The 19,880-nt window shown below is 44.7% G+C and overlaps 1 protein-coding gene across 1 annotated transcript in view; it reads left to right on the top strand.

The window, feature by feature from the left end:
- The first annotated feature begins 3,517 nt into the window (after positions 1-3,517).
- The window catches only part of syt9b (synaptotagmin IXb), a 33,674-nt gene continuing 17,311 nt past the window's right edge, over positions 3,518-19,880 (top strand). Inside the window, exons 1-4 of the mRNA XM_070906966.1 lie at positions 3,518-3,665; positions 17,368-17,543; positions 18,764-18,981; positions 19,241-19,781. Of these exons, the coding sequence (XP_070763067.1) occupies positions 3,518-3,665; positions 17,368-17,543; positions 18,764-18,981; positions 19,241-19,781 (1,083 nt within the window). The remainder of the gene's footprint in view (positions 3,666-17,367; positions 17,544-18,763; positions 18,982-19,240; positions 19,782-19,880) is intronic.

Here is a 19,880-nt window from a genome sequence, read left to right as displayed (position 1 = left end):
CCGAGCCTGGCTGAATCCTCTCAAACAATGCTAAACCAAACTCACCCACATCCAAAAGACACACCCCAGGGTGACACACATACACACACACAGACGCACCCATGTGTCCGTGCGGGCACTTGAATGCAAAGACTATCAGCCACACACACACACACACACACACACACACACACTTGGAAATGAACAAATAAACATGCACATGTGTACAGAGATGCAAACAAACACAAGGGCAGAGGCACCCCCACACACTCCCACACACGCACACACACACACACACACACATTCCCACACACACACACACACACACTCCCACACACACACGCTCACACAAATCCAACTGCTGAACAGACCTTGGTTTTAAACAGCTCCACATCATCATGCACAGCACTTGCTTTTTTGATGATGTACTAATATTTTGGACCTGCTGACCACTAGAGCTGACAGCATTACATCACCTGGCTCATGAGCAGATAACATCTTGAGTGATCACTTGATTGGAGGAGCCGTTTTATTGCACAACATGCCTGGCCAAATCCCACTAGCATTGTCAGTGTGTGTGTTTGTGTGTGTGTGTTTGCTGGCAGTAATATGTCTTCATGCTGAGGTATTTAGTATTGAAAAAGCTCCACATGACCCCCCTGTTTGTTTGCAAAATAATCAAAGGCTGAGTGGTGCCGTATGGGAGCAGTTTCACCCTCTCACTCTCGTTGCCTCTTCACAGCGACATGTAAGCATCACCAGAACCAGACAAAGGTATGTCCTGTCTTTTAACGTGAGCCGTCAATTGATCTTTGAAAACAAAACAGCAATTTCCTTTCAAATGGTGGAAAAAAGGGAAATGATTCTGTTTCATTGCGAAGGCGAGCTCCATCCGGAGCTGTGGATGAATCACGTCTCCTCTGGCGAATCTGGACCTGCTAAAGAGAGCTGGTAAATGCTGAAGTCATTCCACTGATGCTATTATTACCAGACAACTGGATCCAGTTCAGGTCAGGCCAAGGGTGCGGGTTCGGTTTCAAAAGTGGGGCGTGGGGACGCTATTAGAATGAATATACTCCCAAGACTTACAAAGTATTACAGATCCATGTCTGCCCACCCTGGAACATTACAATGTGCCTCTGTCGGTGGTCCCCTTTTGGATTAAATCAATCAGAGGAAATCTCCTGGGAGAACGGTCATAGACCCCAAGGCACGTCAAATAAATCACTGTCATCATTTCAATCAAACCAGAGTTGTGCACACAGAGAAAAGGTCCTGCGGCTCTTTTCTTTTTCGTCATTTGTTTGACAGTAAGTTTTCTTTCCATCGCATATTGGACTTGTGCTTTTATCTTGAGTCAGGCTGATCTGAAAGCAGCTACAATCGCTATATTTTTATAATAACTATACATGACCTACATTCATCAGATGGCCGGTAACATGACTCGAAATGAATGACTGGGTTCTGTGTGGGGCGCGAAAGAGGTGGAACGCACTGGCTGAAATGCAATCTCGGAACCCATCGGCTATCGTTTGAGGACAGCTTTTGCTTTCTCTTTTTTTTTTTTATCAATCTTGGGATCCTAGAGATTAGCTTTCCATTAGCTTTTTTTTTTTTCTTTTTAATTTGATCTGCAGTCAAGTTGGCGTCAGACGACAGCCGATGGGCTCCGAGAAAACAATGTAACGATGACCAATGCACGGAAGAGGAAGTCTTGGCCCGGATATCTGTCATCCAGCCGAAGCCCCAAAACACTGGCTGTCGCCCCCCCCAGAGGCCAAATCGCCGTCAGATGCTAGCCGGTCAGATGGAGATTGTGGCTCCGGGATTGCTTATGTAGCAATAACGGAAGGTGTCATCATAACGTGACGAGGCTCTCGTTATCCATCATCATCTCATTGCTCACGACCAACTCTTTGGCTGTTTGTCTGCTAAATGCTACCACGACGTTGCTTTGACAGCCGCAGCGTCTTTGCGGGGCTTTTTTGGCGGGGAAACCAAAGCGGCGTCGACGAGGGCTGAGAGCGAATCAAAGAGGTTAATCTTCATGAGATGAAAGAAGCTCTGTAGCTATTACGGGAGAACTGCAGATAGTTCTCTGTGGGTTTTGTCGCTACTAGCGACCCCTGTCATGTTGCACATTACCGCGTGAGCAATCGCTTTGTATGTAAGCACTGATTAGTGCAGCTTCACATCACGGCCGTTGCCCCCAGAGGCAGCAGCCGTGACGTTAACTTTTTAGAGGTGAAAATGTAACCGGCCTCACCACCCTACTCCTTTCCCATTGGTTCTGGTGCAGTAGGACCCCCTTGCACTTATTTTGACATCAGTTTCAGCCTCATGTATATGCAGCTGAAACACTGCCAACGGATCACAGTCAAGTTATTTTTATATTGCTCGGAGATATTTGTTGATGCACTAAAGCTCCACAACACACACACAGAAAGAGACTGAGGCAGGCAGGCCTTTATTAGCTCCTTCGCCGGGGCTTTAATGTGACATTTATCTGCCGTTCTCGCCCTTCATTACCGCCATCAGTAAAGGTCAGGCTCGTGCGTGTGGGCCCTCTCAGGTGTTCGGGGCCCCTCACCCCGTTTAAGCAGCTGCTACCCAGGAGCACATGGGGATATTAGTTCATTACTCATGTGTTTACCTGGTGAGAGGAATCTGACTTTACTCATTAGACTAAAGAGAAAGGGAGTGAACAGTGTGTGTGTGTGTGTGTGGGGGGGGGGTTCTTGACATTTGCAGAGGTGAGGTACACAAAAGTCTCTGGAGGGTTTTCCTCAGAAGACTTATCTGTGAGGTGGGAAGGCTGCTCGATGGTGATGGTGGTGGTGGAGGAGGGGGGGGGGGGGGGGGGGGGTTGATGGAGGCAGAGCTTCCTCTCTGTCTCTCCGCATCCCAGTGCACTGAGGAATAATTGAGCGCAGTGAAAGCCGAGCATTCATTCAAGGACCTGGACTGCTGCTGCTGCTGCTGCTGAAGCCTGGAGTCTCAGTAGTGATTCAGCAGCGGACAGGAGAGAGAGGAGGAGGCAGACAGGCAGGCAGGCAGACAGACAGGCAGACAGACAGAAAGGAAAGAAGTGAAGGAGAGGAACAAAGAGGAGGAGGAGAAGAGCGGGAGCTGCGTGCGCGCTGGATGGGAGCCGTTATTTCATTGCTGAGCAACAAAACCATGCGGAGGGGGATTCTTCCAAACCGATGAAAACTTCTCCCCTCTCAGCCGAAACCTCCAGCTCTCACTCATCACCCCCCCCCCCCCCCACTCTCAACTCCGGGAAATTCGGATTTCGCCGGATTTCGCGGATGCGTCGAGCGCAACGGAACTATCCAGGGGTGTAGCCGCGGTGCTTCTCGTGCGTCTTTGCGCCGGTCGAGGGTGTGAGTGAGTGAGTGAGTGTGTGTGTGTGTGTGTGTGTGTGTGTGTGTGTGTGAGTGTGTGTGTGAGAGAGAGAGAGACAGAGAGAGGGAGAGGGAGAGCTGGTGGAGGATCAGCCGGAGTGGCCGACCAGTCAGAAGGATGCTGGAGGGCAATGCCTGCAGAAAGAGAGGATGAGATTTGTCGAAAGGCGCTCGAGCTGCTCTCCGACCTGTGCTCCAAGGGAGAGGTGCAGGACGACAGCTGCCTGGACTTCATTTACTACTTCAGGGACTTGGCCAGACCGCGTTACACGGACTCAGGTCAGGCTCCGCAATCTTCTTTCTCTTCAAAGTTTAAAAGTAGACCGGAGTTTTGTTAGAGGCCGGGCAACCTGCAGCTGCCTCAGAAACCATCAGAATCCTTAGAATCTTTAGAAGACTTTAATCTCATGCAGACAAGTTGCCTTTCATGCACAGCTTCTCTTAAAGTTTCCAGGCTGGGATTAAGATCAGATCAAATTCATGCACTAAATGCTGTTTATACTCCTCATGCAATCTATCCTCTGGCTTCGAGGCATTGCATCTTAAGGGATCCTCACATTAAAGGGGCTGTGTGCACACATTGAAAGCTGATTTGTCTTTGTCCCTTAGTGGTCAGTGTCGGAAAAGGAGAGAAAACCCGGCTTTTTCTGCAAATAAAAAGTAGCATGAACACACACACACACACACACACACACACACCACACTGTATTCCACTATGTTCATTAAAAGTGAGAAGACTGAGGTCTGTGGACTTGTTGCTTGCATCCATTAGCACCAGCAGAATCTACAAAGTGTTTCAGACCTATAGGCTGCAGCATGTGTGTGTGTGTGTGTGTGTGTCCACCACAGCACCCGTCATCCTCCATCCAACAGAGCGTTGGTTTGGTTTCTCTTTTACTCTGGCAGGCTGGAGAGAAAAAGCCCCACCCGACATTCCCCATCGCTCCCAGCACTTTGCAAGCACGGGTCGAGCAAAACAAAGAAGACCAGCGATCTAGTCCAGTTGTTTTAGACTCCCAGCCTGAAGCAGCGGGCTGGGGTCTCTTCATTATTGGCATCAGAGACAGTGCTCTGATCGGGTTTGCCGAAAAGAAACCAGCCGGACAGAACGTTCTTGCGCACATTGAAACTTTAAAAGGGCTCCATCTGTACGAGAAGACATGGCATTGCATTTTTGGACAGTATAAATATTTCACTGCAAAAATCCACAGGAAAACAGTAGGATTATTACAGGGATACCACAACAGGGACGGCCCCTTAACACCAGGAAATGTGAGTTATTTCCTTTAGGGAGGATTCCACAAAACCAGTCATCTCCACTCCACTGTAATAAAATGTTCAGTACAGTGTGTGTGTGTGTGTGTGTGTGTGTGGTTTTGGTGTTATTAGAGGATGGCGTGCATATACATATCAGAGCATGTAGGCTACTGGATTATATTTCTCATGCATATATGATCTATAGTGTACATACAGTACAGTAGGCATGTTTGTGCATGTATTTCTCTCCTCCTATGTGTGTGTGTGTGTGTGTGTGTTAGTGTGTTATTGAGTGTTTACATGTATGTTGGGTTTTTTCCTTTGTGGCTGGGCCGCTGCCTTTAAACATGTTACAATCCATCATTAAACATGTATGATGAAGAGGAAGTTCAAGCTACCAGAGTGGTTCCCCTGAGGAGCTGTGACCCATTTCCTCTTGTATTAGACTGCTCTAAATGCACACACACACACACACACACACACACACACACACACACACACACACGGAGTTTGATTCACAACAAACAAATATCCCTCTGAGTGGAGAGGGGGAAAGAGACTGAGGCCCGGCTAACTGCTGTGTGATGCTGGAAGTTTTGGGATTTTCACTTTTTTGCAACAGTTTTAAAAAGCCCCCAAACAAGTGGTTTTCGCTCTTAAGGATAGAAGCCACAGGAGGGATCCGTCCCTCGACTTGCACCATGACAGGCACATAATGGGCCCACATGAGACCATGATGTTGTCTTCTTCATCCACCGCAAATGCACAAAGATAGTTCTTTATGATTTAAGTTACAAATGCGTGCCAATCCGTCCTGAATCAAACCTTTAGTGGCAATCTTTCCAGCGTGCTATCACCAATTCATGTGTGCTTCTGTTTCTTATTTCAATAATCGGATGCAAAACACAAATCTTTCGAACAAGCATCAAGTAGCTACGGCTCAATACACTCATACAAAAGAAAACAGAAATGCATAAATCATCACACATAAATAACAATGAAAAGTATATAAAATACATGTACACGCGAATTCACAGTCAACTCCATATGGCTGCCGCACTTGGTGAAGTTGTATGCTGTATTCTCTTAACAAGCGTGTCGTCCGCTCACACACACACACACACACACACACACACACACACCTCACTGACAAAACGTAATTGAATTGAATATTTGTTGAAACATTTTCTGTGTGCGTGGCGTGGAGGGGGGCTACAACTGCATTTCATTGTGCAATCCTGCATTGTATAATGGCAATAGGGGGAGTGGGTAGTCCACATTGATGGAATCATCGTGAGTCTGACTCCCTTAACCTGGAGGAGCTCTCCAGGCACACAATGCAGAATTCATCTTCATCAGATGAGTCCCGAGGTTTGGGTTTGTTTGCTGTTTGTCACTGAAATGTATTTTTCTCTTAGCTTTAGACCTGCTTTTCTCAGCCTCCAGTTGTGTCTTCATGGGCGCATCTGTAAAGAGAGCAGTTTCTCTTCTGACAGATGGGCACAGGTGAAAAAGGCATATCCATAGCAGAGGATGGTCGCTTAGGCTCAGGCACCATGCATGGTGTGACAGGGGAGGATGCCACCATTGCCACAGTGGGCGTTGGAACTGCAGCTGCAGTGGAAGGTGGAACCTCTGGTGTCACTGATGGCAGTGGGCGGACTGAGAGGAGCCTCTTCAGTGGCCCGTATACACTGCGATCTAAGGGCTGCAGCTTATGGGAACAGTGTGGAGGGGATGAGAGGAACATGACGCCATGGGTACTGCAAAAATCAATCCCCTCCACAGAAACGTGGGAGAAATGATTGTCCAGAATTAGCAGCACTTTTGACTCCAGTGAGGACTTGTTGTGAGTCTGGAAGTGCTTGAAGAAGACCAAAAAGTCTTCCCCTTGCGTCCACCCAGACCTAACACAGGAGGACCATAGCTGGTAAAGAAAGGCTGGAACTTTTTGCAGGGGAGTACGAGAGATGGTGGCATGGAATTCCCCAAGGCACTTACAGCACATGCAAGTGTGATGAGAGAACCCTGTTCCGCAGACGTTACTGCGCGACTTGTTTGACTCTCTTTCTGGATTCCATCCGTTTCAGGATTTTGGACCGTGGTGAGTCCTGTCTCGTATTCCAGATGTCTTGAGCAGCAGATTTGTGTGTGGTCAGGACAAAAAAAAAAACATGTTGACATTTGTTTCATTGACGCTTGTAGCCCGCAAGAGGCTGGTAGCCTGAGGGCTTTGAATGAAAAGGGTAGGGTACATTTTCAAAAACCAGTCAGCTCCAGCCACCCCTTTCTCTGACCTGGTTTCAGAGTACTTTCAGTTGTTGGCCTTTCGTAGATCATAGGCAATCTTCTGTGCCTAAATAGAATTAGTTGTGAATTAGTTGAATACATAATAAATCTACATATAGCCCATAGTACAAATCAGCTGCTTGCGTCATGTAGTTTCTCAGAAGGATTTCCTGTGAGAAAACCCTCTTGGGGGTCCAGTACCCTACTCTGGGAAGTGATTTGGATCCCTGCTCCTCAAGCCTCTGCCTCTTTTTGTGAAAACGGTACAGGGTCATATGGCACTCCCCCCGACTGATTTGCCCTGTTTTATTTATCTTATATCTCAATCCCTCTCCAGCAAAGGAAGTGGGACTAGTTTATGTAGGCCTTTAGGTTTTTAAAATATAAATCAAAGTACTTGGTTCGGGGACGGCTGTAACAAGGCGTTACAACTGTCCCAGCATCACCAGCCATGTTTTCACCTCATGTGAACTAGCCTGACAGCCTGTTTGACACGTAAGTCATTTCTATTTTTAGCTTACAAAACAGTGATCCTAATGATACTTGTGTGGATTCCTAGACATTTGATCTCAGGACAGTATTCAAAAAATACATCTGAAAGAAACCCCCGCTTTTGCTGGTAACTTTCTCGGGGAGTTTCAAATGTGGCTGGGTTTTTTTGGTAAGCAAGAACACAATCTAACTGAGCATGTGCAGAGAGAGTGCAATCACTCTAGCTTGTTTCTAATTGGAGGAATTCAACTGCTACAACTGTCCCTGATCTCCCCTACCCCTTCTGTACCTCTTTTACATGTCCAGCCTGCTCCTCAGTGGACCTCCATGATGGCACCAGCTCTGGGTGCTGCATTGGAGACACAATCTCAAAGCCCTTTTCCTTGACTAACGTTGGCTGTTGTCAACCGGTAGATAGTAAAATATGTTGTTTTACCTTGAAATATGGCTAAATGTCCCTCTGGATTTTCACTATCTATTGTCTTTTCAGTTTCTGATCAATCGGGAAGCGGTCAAATTATAACGTTTTGACGGATCCCCTACAATATATATATACTTAAAACCTGGAACACAGCAGTACGACAAGATACAGCATTTGAGCTTCACACCCTGAGCGTGAGTAAAAATGGCCGCCATGTGAATATGGTAAACTGGCAGCCACATGGCCCACCAGTTTTGAACTTTCTTGGTCCTCCAAAGTTTTGGGTTGCGGCAGCAATTTGTAAACACATTTCTAAATGTGGTGTAAAGTTCCAAAGTTCTTATACTGCTAGCTATTGATTCACTGAATCTGGATGCAGCATTAATACTTAGGGAACATCTAGTAAAGACTTTAGTAATGTGTAAATCAGTTGCTAGGAAACATCAGTTGCTCTGCCCGATCAAAAGCAATGTAAAATTGAAGTCAATGTAGCGCCACAAGGCGTAACATACTGTATCAAACTTAACTTCTCATCCTTTGCAAAAGTAGGTATGACTTTCTTCAAACTTATTCATGCACACGTGGAGGAAAAAGTGTTTAAATGTTAGTGGGATTCATACAATTTATCCTAATAGGGAAATATCCGATCATGCTAACCTAACTAATGTTATTTGGTCATTATTATTGGCATAGCGTTGCGTAGTTGGAATATAATCTAAAATCTTGTGTCAGGTCGACCATATCCCCATTACCTCTACCATATATTCATTTATGAGCAAGCAAATGTTAGTTTTGTCAGTTAGCTCAGTTAGCTGCACAACAGTACCACCTGGCAGTTACTGGGTGGGTTGGCTAATTCATTTTAATTTAATGATGCATACATCTCCACTTAGTAAACAGGGACTTACAATATACTGTAACTAGGTAAGTTTGAACTTAAGAACTTAAGTTTTATCCCACAGAGTTTTCACCTCTGTCTCTCCAGCCTTCATCAATCTCAAACTCGTAGCTGATAGCATGCAGGGACTTATTATGGCCCCACACAACAATGTCTGCCTCTGAATGGAACATCATGGTTTCATATTCTTACACTCTAAAGCAGAAGATACGGATACAAGTCATAGTCATGGGAACAGGGATCCACTGGAAAGCCCTTTCATTTCTTGGTCTCCAAGATGAGGGATTGATTAAATGTTGGGGGAAATAGGTTTGGTTTCATTACACCCTTGATTGCATTTTCGAGGTATTGTTGCCAGGCAACATAACATTATTGGATATTTGGTTTAGAAATCTTTGAGTCTCTGGTGATATTCTTGAGTGAGCTCAATAAAGTTAATGGCTCTCGTCTTCTCTTCCCTTCTCTCGTCTTAATTTGAAATCTACAACATTCTCTGTTGAATCCCCTACATATAAACTCATTCCTCCAGGTGTAATCCACGCACAACTGCCCCCCCTTTTTTCCCACTCAGCACCATACAAGTTGTTCCCAGGACATAATCCCCATGCTTCCCCTCAGACCCACACTCCCATGACCTTTCACCTCAGCTATTGTCTCTTATTGACCCACTGTGGACTTGGCTGTTGCAGCTTATTGAACTATACTCAGTGATGGGCTCCCCAGAGGAAGGACTACAGTCCATCGAAGAGTTTAATGAGATGGTTATAGCCTGAAGCCTAGTAGCAGTCAGTAGCAGGCTCTGCAGAAAGCAATAAATTGGTCATAATCATAGGCTTTCTTTGCTTAATCTGCTCTTAATAATTATATAATCCTGACGGCTGCAGCATCTTGTAGATATTATATACTTTCCAGGAATGTGGTGTTAATATCGTGGTTTTTCCTATGACATATGTTTTGTTGTGGCTTTTTAAACGATGTGGCGGTATAATGCTTACCATGTTCGCTGTCGAAGTTTAGTGTGTCAACATGCGAACATGTGCTAATTAGCACTAAACACAAAGTACAGCTGAACCTAATTGGAATGTCTGATTGGTCATTAACCAAAGTGTTGAACAAATTTTAAATTTTAACAAATTAGATCAACAATTAAGGGTGTTTTACCGAGTTACAATTTAATGGTAATCTTTGTTGAGATATTTCAGTTTGGACCACGGTGGTAGATTGCCATCCCTAGAGGTATACAGCCAGTGTGGCTAAAACGTAGCAGTGGCCTATATCTTTATAGTCATAAATGGAAACACGGAGCTTGTGTTTAGAATGGAAAAATAATGAATATTCCCCTCCCAATTAATCAGCCATTCAACAGCGATGTTTACACCAGTACAGTAGTTTAATTGCAGGTTCTTATCTGTGTAGGTGTGCTGGATAGTAAACAGGAATAAATGGGCATCATTGAGAGTATCTTGTGCGTCTCTGATCGGTGTCTGCCCTGCTCAGGGACTAAACAGAGGGTGTGATGGGCCTAAATTGAACCTTCCTCAGAGGCACAGGGACCTCCGTGTCCGCTCATCACTACTAATGCTTACAGCCACTGAGATGATGCCGCACTGAAATAACAAAAATAAAACCAACAGCAAAATAGGCCAGACTGGTAAGAAGTCAGTCATGAGTGTTCATTCAATTATTATGATGTATAGAATTAATAAGAAGAAACAAAGGGAAGCGCAGGCTTTGTGTTGTAGTCCATGTTCATACCTCCCAGTAACCCTGGGAATTCATATTGGACAAATCTGCAGCATGGTTCCATAAAGGTTAAGCAGCAATGCAGGAAGTAGTGTGGCCGATGCAGCAGGCCTTAAAGTATGGGTGTGGAGGTCCTGGAGGTGGATGAGTGTGTAGCAAGTTCAGCTTTCATGCTGGTGACCGCAGTTTTTGAACCACAATCTTTCCCTAACTTTATATATGCTATTTAGGTATCCTAACCATAACCATACCATATCCATAGTTTATTTTCCGTGATTTATCTTACCATGGTCTTTTCCTACAATACCGTAGTTGCCGTACACAGAAAATATTTCTAAAATGTTTGCATTGGGTGTTAGAAACATTGGCACTCAACGTCATGCTGGGTTTTGCAGAATGATCTAATATCAACTCTTCGCAGTGATAGGGTTACCTACAAAGTTGTGAGTCTGCATGGCCTCAACTGCTATTATGCTTCTGAGTCCTCGGGTTGTTCTGGGACTTAGACATGGATTGATCATAGCTATCACCTCCGTCATTTTATAGGCTTCTGGCCTCAGGTGAACCTGCGTTTCCTCCTTTTCCATTATGGCCCAGGAATTATCCTGATGACGTCTTTCAAGCTTTTCATTCCGCTTATTGTTTAAACTCCTAAGTCCGTCTTCCACAGTGCCAGGTGAAGTGTGGCAGCCCAGCAGGACGGTTGATCGTCATTATCGTGTAGATTGCTGCTCGTTGCTCCCATTTATATTTGAAGTTGTCTTGTGTCTCTTGATGAGCCATTGGGAAAGCAGACAGAACGATATTCTTACTCAATACCTCCATGCTTCACTTTTAAAGTGAAAACATCCTGGGGGTTTTGCTTTTAGTAGGATTAGCAAACAAGTAGAATTACTAACCCAGAAATTAATACTAAATAAACTACATTGAAGGCTAAATGGCGTGCTAAGATGGACGTGCAGCATTTTATAAAACCAACTTACGAGGCTTTGTGTGTGTTTTACGCGTCGTTTGTGTTCAATTGGAATTCACCAAGCGTTCCTTGAGCAGCAATCTGCGGAACAGGCATGTGTGATAATGGAGGCGGAGTGCAAAATGAATGAGACGGCGTTCACAGGGAACAGGGAATATGAAAACACAGGACACAAAATAATTCAGCAATATGTGTACATGCATATGTAGTATAGTTTTATAGTATTGTAGTTTTATGATAGAGACCAGGTTTATAATATATTAATGTGCAAAATATGCTACAGTGAGACTTCATGTCTCTTAGCGACAATGCTGTTTTTTAGCCATGCAAGCCATGCTAGCGGAATGTCAACATTGGTCCACCACCTCAACTATTAGATGGATTACCATGAAATCTTGACATTCATGGTCCCCGCGAGATGAAGCCCGCTGAATTGTTGAGTCCCTGACTTTTCCCCTAGCGCCACCATGAGGTTGACGTTTGCAGTTCTGAGTGAAATGTCTCAACCGCTGGATTGTTATGGATTGCCATAAAATTTGGTGCAGACACTCATGTTCCCCTCAGGATGAATTTGCAGTAACCTTGTCGATGCCTTGACTGAGTAAGCAAATGTTAGCATGCTAATATGTGAAACTACATGACCGTGGTCAACATTGTACCTGCTAAAGTTCAGCAGGATACAGATCACATGTGACCATTGTCATTGTTAGCATTTCACTCACTCAAAGCCATCATTTTGGTACTGTACATGTTCTAGGACACCTTTTTATGGAAAAATATCATGCAATATCATGCATATATGCAGGTTCATGCCTATATTTCTACAGGTTTTCAACACACAGCAATTATATTGACGGATGTATGAGGTCGTCAATGTTTCAGATATATAAGAACCATGTTTTTATGCACCATGAAAAGTCACGCTAAATTAGCTGCTAGCATTTTCAGTGTGCGTTGTAACCACAGCTGTGCGGACAACAATCACGACGTTACTTTTGATATGGAAGAAAAAGTCCAAATTTGATGAATGAAGCAAGTTATAAGGAGCTCTTTTTTTTAATTTTTGCACGATTACATTGTTAAACTGATTTATGGATGTTTATTGTCACCAGACAGAAGCTAAACTGGACAGAGGAAGTTGCACTGATACCAGCAGAACGTGCACAATGCCATGTGGATGAGTTGAAAGGCAATCTTTCAGTTGCATGCCGAGGGTTAAACAGCTTCAAACCTGTACATAGTTTGAGTACAGAATACAGATTGCTGCATGCACAAGACAGATGGGTGAAGGCAAACTGGAAGGTTAATGAATAAATCTTTATTCCTGCTAGAAAAGTCTGAGCCCCTGACAGGAGACAAATGTGATGGTGTGTCACTATGTGTAAGAGCGAGTGCATGTCACAATATCACATTTAAGTTTCATTTAAGTTGGCGCTGCTGGCTCTCTTTCTGCTTCAGTTGCTACCTGTTCTGAGGTTCAATACAAATAAGCCTTTCAGCAGCATAGCTGGATAATCAGCCAGCCTAGCGCATGCTGTTGATTTACACAACGCCTCATCAAAGGGAGATTTAGTCCAAATCAATAAAAGCAGCCATCTGTGTGTCTGTTCACTTTGGGGTTTTAAGCTTGATTCACTTCAGAGGCAGGGGAACGCCTCTGCCAAGGCTTCCATCAGGAAAATCCATTCGCATTGTCGAACAATGAAAATCGAACTCTGATCTTTCCCACTGATGTGCTTTCTGGCGGCGAGACACTCCCTCTGGCCAAGTGGCTTCAAAACCTGAAGGTGATGTTTTGCTTTCATCGCGTATTTCCCATGCGACAATTTGTTGATCGCGTTCGTGAAAATGGCTTGTGTCTCATCTGTGTTAAAAACAGGCTTGACCGTTCGCTTGGCCCCTCTCGCCTTAGTCACTATTGCTACGGCCATCAAGCTTCCCCTCCTCGCACGGCACGCTTGAAACGATGGGTCCTTGAAAAAGTCAGCACCCTCACTGTTCTTGTTTTTGCGGTGGGTTTGGGCTCGTAAGTCCGAGTTTTACCAGTACAATAAGGACAAATGTGAAGACAGGCTGTAATTTCATTCTGACAACCCTGCTTGGCTACTTGGACAAGCAGGACAGAGATTGGATTTAGCTCTACTATTTGCAAACTGTACGTTAAAACTTAACATCACTAGAGAAAAGGCTTTGGGGATGAGGACTGAAGTTCTGCACAGGCCTAAAACCAAGACCTGAAGCTGGCCTGTACTATATATATTTATTGAATGTGTTTGCATGTAACTTGTTAAATTATGGTTAGGGTGGACATGTGTCTTGTTTGTGTCAAAAGTGCAAAAATGAGAATTCAGTTGGGGGCTTCACTGCCTTATTGAGCACTCAGGGTTTGATGTCAGCCACCACTAATACCTCAGTAAGTATTAGACACTTTATACGTGTACCAGTTATTCCTTCATGCATATTCACATAAACTCAAGCAACCCTACCACAGACAATTACACTAATCAAACCCTCTCTTACCTTTTTTTAATTATAATTGTCGACTTCCTTTAGCGAGGAGGGAGCCCATTGATTATTGGAGCTCCTGAATCAAATGAACCGCCACCAGCTGTACAGGGTTTAGGCCTCGGTGCCCTGATTGCACCCCGCGAGGGGACTTGAAAAGCGGAGACACCCCGTGGCTTCAGAAAAGGCTCCAACAAAGGTAATTGAATGAAGCCATGGGGTTGTCTGGGCTGTTTTACTCTTTTTAAAAGCCAAACTTGTCAGAGAAGGAGCAACAGTGTTTTCAATATTTTACTCAAATATTTAAAAAGGAAGGAAAGCAAGGTTTATATGAGGAGAAATGAGCTGATATTCTCAGCTGTGATCTCGTTTAGACACAGGAAAGCAGCATTTTGGGGCGTGAAATATTTCTATTTTTCATGAAACAAATGCATCAGCTATTTGGCGCATCAAAGCGGGAGCACGGTGGAACACGCTGCACGCTCTCCGCCAGCTGAGAACACACGGCCCTGCACTGTGCCGGGACACACACTGTACATCACCTCTCCGCCGCTTTCAATTCAGCCCAGCTGGTGCCCAGTGCAGGGGGGGGGGCGCTGGCTGCGTTCTACCTGCCTCATTTCACAAATCACAGCGCTGACTGTGCTCTAATTCTGATGAGCATATTTTACAGCAGAGTGCTTCGCAAAAACATATCCATACTCGGCTTTGCCAATTGTGTCGTGTTGTTAAAATAAAACAAAATGTATTTTTGTGCGTTTTCCAAATCACCCTGTCATAGAAAATTAAAAACTAAACTTTCTAAGCCAACAAACAATTGTACTATCCTTGAGCAGTTACTCTGGTTGGCTGTGGATTCTCCGACAGGCTTTATTTAGGACCACGTTTACAGGTTTTTAACCTGATACCGGCCCTAAAATAGCAGTTTTCATCACATTTAAACGCTGGTGAAACATTGAGAAACAGCTACTTGCAAGGTGTGTGGAGAAGGAGCTAGTCTCGAGGTTTGAATACTCCGGCAAACTTAACTGATGCATTTCAGCCCCAGCTTCGCTGCAAGTCTCCAGCTGTTTTCTCGGAAACAGTGAGGAGAGCCAACTGACTTTCATTCATTTATGATAAGATCTTCTTTCACGACGTTCTTCTTGAAATATGTAAAGGCTTCTGTAACAGGGTAAAGCAGCCCTTGAGTCACAGAGCGGGACTGTTGCTGCGCCGTTCAGTCATGTTCGCCGCACCCAAATCAGCGGCCCTCGCCATCGGACAGCTGATGGGAGCTGTGCGACGAAATCACCACGGCCATGAATGAAAACCTTGATTAAATTGACACAAAATACATCCTCAGCGCCCGACATCCATGCTCACAGCCACCTGCTTTGCCGAAGAAGCCAGTCATTGCTGTTGCTATGGATACCATTCAACACTGTAATCTCCATATCTTGTGCCAGTTAATTACATGTTCCATACCTTGACTTGATAGGTGGCATCTCTGAGGCATTTCTTTACATTGGTTGTATAACATAAATGATGAGCGGGCAGCTCATAATACCGGTACACAGCGACTTTGGAAAGAACCCCTTCACTTAACGCAAACTTTGTTGTATTATATATTCTTAAATTGTTCAGATTCATTCAAAAACCTCTAAAAACGTGTTTTGGATTTGTCCGTATGGGTTTTTGTATATTTAATGAATTGCCCAACAGTACATTTAATCAACTGAAGGGGTCTGAAGCCACTATGTGTTGCATGCTAGGTACAGTGACATCCACCCTATGTGCCATACATCCAGCCACTTATCAGGAGGTGTGTGTTAACGTGAAGATAATGTCGAAATCTATTCCAGTTGTTTTTACAGAAATCCTTCTGCAGTGCTGCAGTCCTCTGCAATCCAGTGTAAAATACTCTTTCCGCACAGTGTAGGATTCCTGACGCCTCTGTGAAGGAGCCAGTTGTTGAGAAAACAGAACTCGGACATACCGTCAGAGAGAATACACAATTTAAGAAGTTAAAATGAGTGTGCTTGGTTTTCCTCCTTCATTTAGTTTCTCTGTGAATCTGGGCTGTGAAAGCCATCTGAATCTGCAGCCTCTGTAGTTTCATAATAAAGACTGGAAAACGATTTTGATGGACTCTAATTGCATCCATAAATTAGCCCATGCACGTATTATCCACTGTCCCATTAAGAGATGCTCTCAGCTCTGTTAGCAGGAAAGACAAATAATAAAAGGAAAACGCTGCTCAGGAGCAGCAGCTGAATGCAACATAAACATGGCAACAGCTGTTAAAACACAGAGCGTATGTTTGACAGTGCGACGCCGTGTCATGAGTGCGCGACCTAACGCGGACGCTGTGGATGCTTCGCCAGTGCATCACGGAGGACACTTAAAAGAGAGTCAGACATTCTTTCTCTCTGTGTCGGGTCTGATTCAACAAAACGAAAAAGAGAACTGAAGAAGAAAGCGGTGGTGGAGGACGACGCAGAGAGCGCACACTGTCGTGTCATGTCTGTGACTGCCTCTCCCTGAAAGTGAAGGAAAGCGAGAATACAAGCCCATATCATATGTGAATAGATACTTATTTGTGAGCACTATTTACATTACACTACCTATTTTTGAGATGCAACCAGTATTAAGTATATGTTTATCTGGATTTGACATGGTCCACCCCCCCTTGAGCCTGATAGAAAGACCTCTGAATCCTTGCCCACACCTCTGATTTCTTTAGCAATTCAAATAGGTCCGCTTCAGCCTTCATGTCGACTGAAAATGACGGAACACGCAACGCAACGCAATGTCGGGCTGAATGAATGAGGTGAAACAAAATGGCACATTTACTACAACATAAAAACAAAACGATTACAAGGGTCACAAGGTCACACTGTGCTGGCACAACCTGGGGTGCACGTCCACGTCACAGCAACAACCCAATAACGTCCAAGGCTTGAGGGTTTATTCTCTCCTGTTTTTTCCCTCACTGCCTTTGAGACGCTCTACAAAGCGATGTGATGAAAAGAAAAATAACAGGGCTTCACCGAAAAAGAAAAACATCAATGGAGGTGCACGTATGATTCTGCCAGACTCCCCTGTAAATGTGAATTCATAAGCAGCCAAATCAGTCTTAGTCTTTCAGCACCTCATCATCATCATCATCATCATCAAGGTAATGTGTTGCTGTCTCTAATTGTTGAGATATTTGGATATTCCACGGGAGTAATACATTTTCTTTTCCTTCAACTTTTGCCTGCAGTGAGGAAATGTAATAGTTTTTCTTCCTCACTTAGCTCTCTGAATAAACACATTCTGTCCTCCCTGGGGAGCCAGGTTTGTCTGTGCCAGCGCTTTTCACTGGCAAAGCTGTGTTCACTGCTCACTGAGCCTCTCTCTCTCTCCTCTCCATCTCTAGATGTATCGGTGAGCCTGTTGTCCCTGCTGGTGACCACCTGTGGTCTGGCTCTCTTCAGCGTCTCCCTCTTTGTCTCATGGAAGCTGTGCTGGGTGCCACTGAGTGGCCGCTTCCTCCCGAATGTCCTCAAGGGGACGCACTTCCTGGGGGGAGACCAGCAGCCCGTCCTCACAGAGGTACGCAGGAGAGGCTGTCATTCAACAGTGAAAGCATCGGTTCAGTGAGCAACACGTGGTTTGATAGATGACTCGTGAACAGTTTAATACTAACATGACATGATACAAAACTTATCGTCAGACGTCAACCGACAATTAAAGCTAAAGCCCCTACACACACACACACACACACACACACACACACACACACACTCTCACATATAAACTAGGCTTGACTCCCATCGCCCTCATTTTACCATTGCGCCTGTTAAGGTGGGAAAACTTATGCTGTTATCATTATTGGTCTGTAGAGTTTTGTGACATGATTCTGTAATCCCAAACTCAGCTCCACCCGACTGTGATATGACAGGAGGCGAGTCAAAGTAATTGCATGGCCCTGTGTGAGTGTGAAGGGCCTTTAACAATTACATGTGCAGTGTTTAACCCCCAAAAAAGTGACATTTTTATGTGTTGCGAGGTTTTCCTGGAACTCTCTCCGCAGCAGTTAGTTAAAACATTTCCCAGCTTTGTGCATTGCATAGTGGGAGATTAGTGTACGTCTACTGCACACTCAAAAATCAAGCCTGGATGTATGGCTGCAGTGCCACAATGCTTCATATATGAATGCATTTTCAAATCTCTTCATTATTATTATTATTATTATTATTATTATTATTAATAAAAACCCTGGTGCAGAGACAATGCCTGCCCTTGCCTTTATCCTTGTCAACTCCAAAACACATGATGTACATGTTACTTTTAGCAAAGAAACAAATGTTAATGGAAGAACAAGTCAATTCTGCCGTTAGCTTCAACTAGATATATTAGTAGTTAATACTGCTTTGCAGATTCGATGTGCCTGCGACTGCACATGATAGCTAGCTAACTAGAGAGGCTAGCTTTCAGGCTTATATTCATATTGTATTTCTCTCTTAATGCAATGTTAATCAGTACATCATGGGCCAGATGGTCAGTTACCAGTCACAGACATTAATCTGTTCAGTTCTCGTTTGACGGCTCAGTTTTATGTTCAATCACTAAGAGAGTGACACTACATGGAAGCTTTTTCTTGTCTACCAAACAGTTTTTCTCTTAAACAAAGATGAACTGGTCTACCAAGGCACAGAATCAAAAATACACCCATTTTCTATCTCTACAACTCCTCCTCCTTTCTCCTACCCAAGTTAGCATTTCTACGGTAGGATTCACTGACACCATGAACACTGATGTCTGCTGTGTAGGTGGACGGGGAGGAAAGGGAGTACAGCGAGGATGGCTGTGTGAAGGAGCCTTCAGGGCCCCCCTCGGCTGTGGCGGTCCCAGAGTCAGCCCTAAAGATAAGCCACACGTCGCCTGACATCCCGCTGGAGACCCAGGGCAAGGTGGAGAAAAACCAGGTCCACACTCTGGCCAGGGACAGGGTCCAGAGACAGATTACTGAGCCCACCTCATCTGTACGGTCAGTAAACATCAATCCCCGAAGCTACTGTCCAACTTTCGGTGTTGGCAGGTTAAACACATATGGACACACACAGCTACACAGACATCTAGACCTCTAGATTCAGAGATACTTTATCACAAGGTTGACAGCATATAAAGCATCAGGCTTAAGGGAACACAGTGACTTCAGCAGTTGCCTTTCAGCAACAAAGACTCAACAAAGAATATAGTCAGTGAAAATGGTTTGAATGATGTCCAAATTTTACACTTTGTTACAGGCACAACTCCATCCGTCGTCAGATGAACTTGTCCAATCCGGACTTCAACCCTGCTCAGTTCCAGCGCCAGGAATCTCTGTCTGGTTTGGGTCGAATCAAACCAGAACTCTACAAGCAGCGCTCGGTGGACGCCGAAGATGGTCGTCGCACCGACTACTGCGGGCGTCTCCACTTTGTCCTGAAGTTTGACTTTGACATTGAGCAGCTGATCGTGAAGATCCACAAGGCCCAGGACCTTCCCGCCAAGGACTTCTCAGGGACCTCCGATCCTTATGTTAAGATCTACCTGCTGCCTGACCGCAAAACCAAGCACCAGACCAAGGTGCACCGCAAGACACTCAACCCAGTGTTCGATGAGGTGTTTCTCTTTCCTGTGGCATACGCCGATCTGTCGAGCCGTAAGCTGCACTTCAGCGTCTACGACTTTGATAGGTTCTCTCGCCATGATTTGATTGGCCAAGTGGTGGTGGACAACTTCCTGGATCTTGCTGACTTTCCCCGGGAGACGAAACTGTGCCGGGACATACAATACGTAACCTCGGTGAGATTCCAACTTTTATCCATTTCTTTAAATTCTCATTTACACCGCTGATGTTACATTTCTTAGTATATCTTTCCATTTGTTTCGGCCAGTACCAAG

Source organism: Enoplosus armatus, chromosome 6, assembly GCF_043641665.1.
Source record: "Enoplosus armatus isolate fEnoArm2 chromosome 6, fEnoArm2.hap1, whole genome shotgun sequence".
In the NCBI taxonomy this organism is placed as follows: Eukaryota; Metazoa; Chordata; class Actinopteri; order Centrarchiformes; family Enoplosidae; genus Enoplosus; species Enoplosus armatus.
The sequence above is the reverse complement of the archived record's forward strand: the minus strand, read 5'-3'. Positions and strand labels throughout refer to the sequence as shown.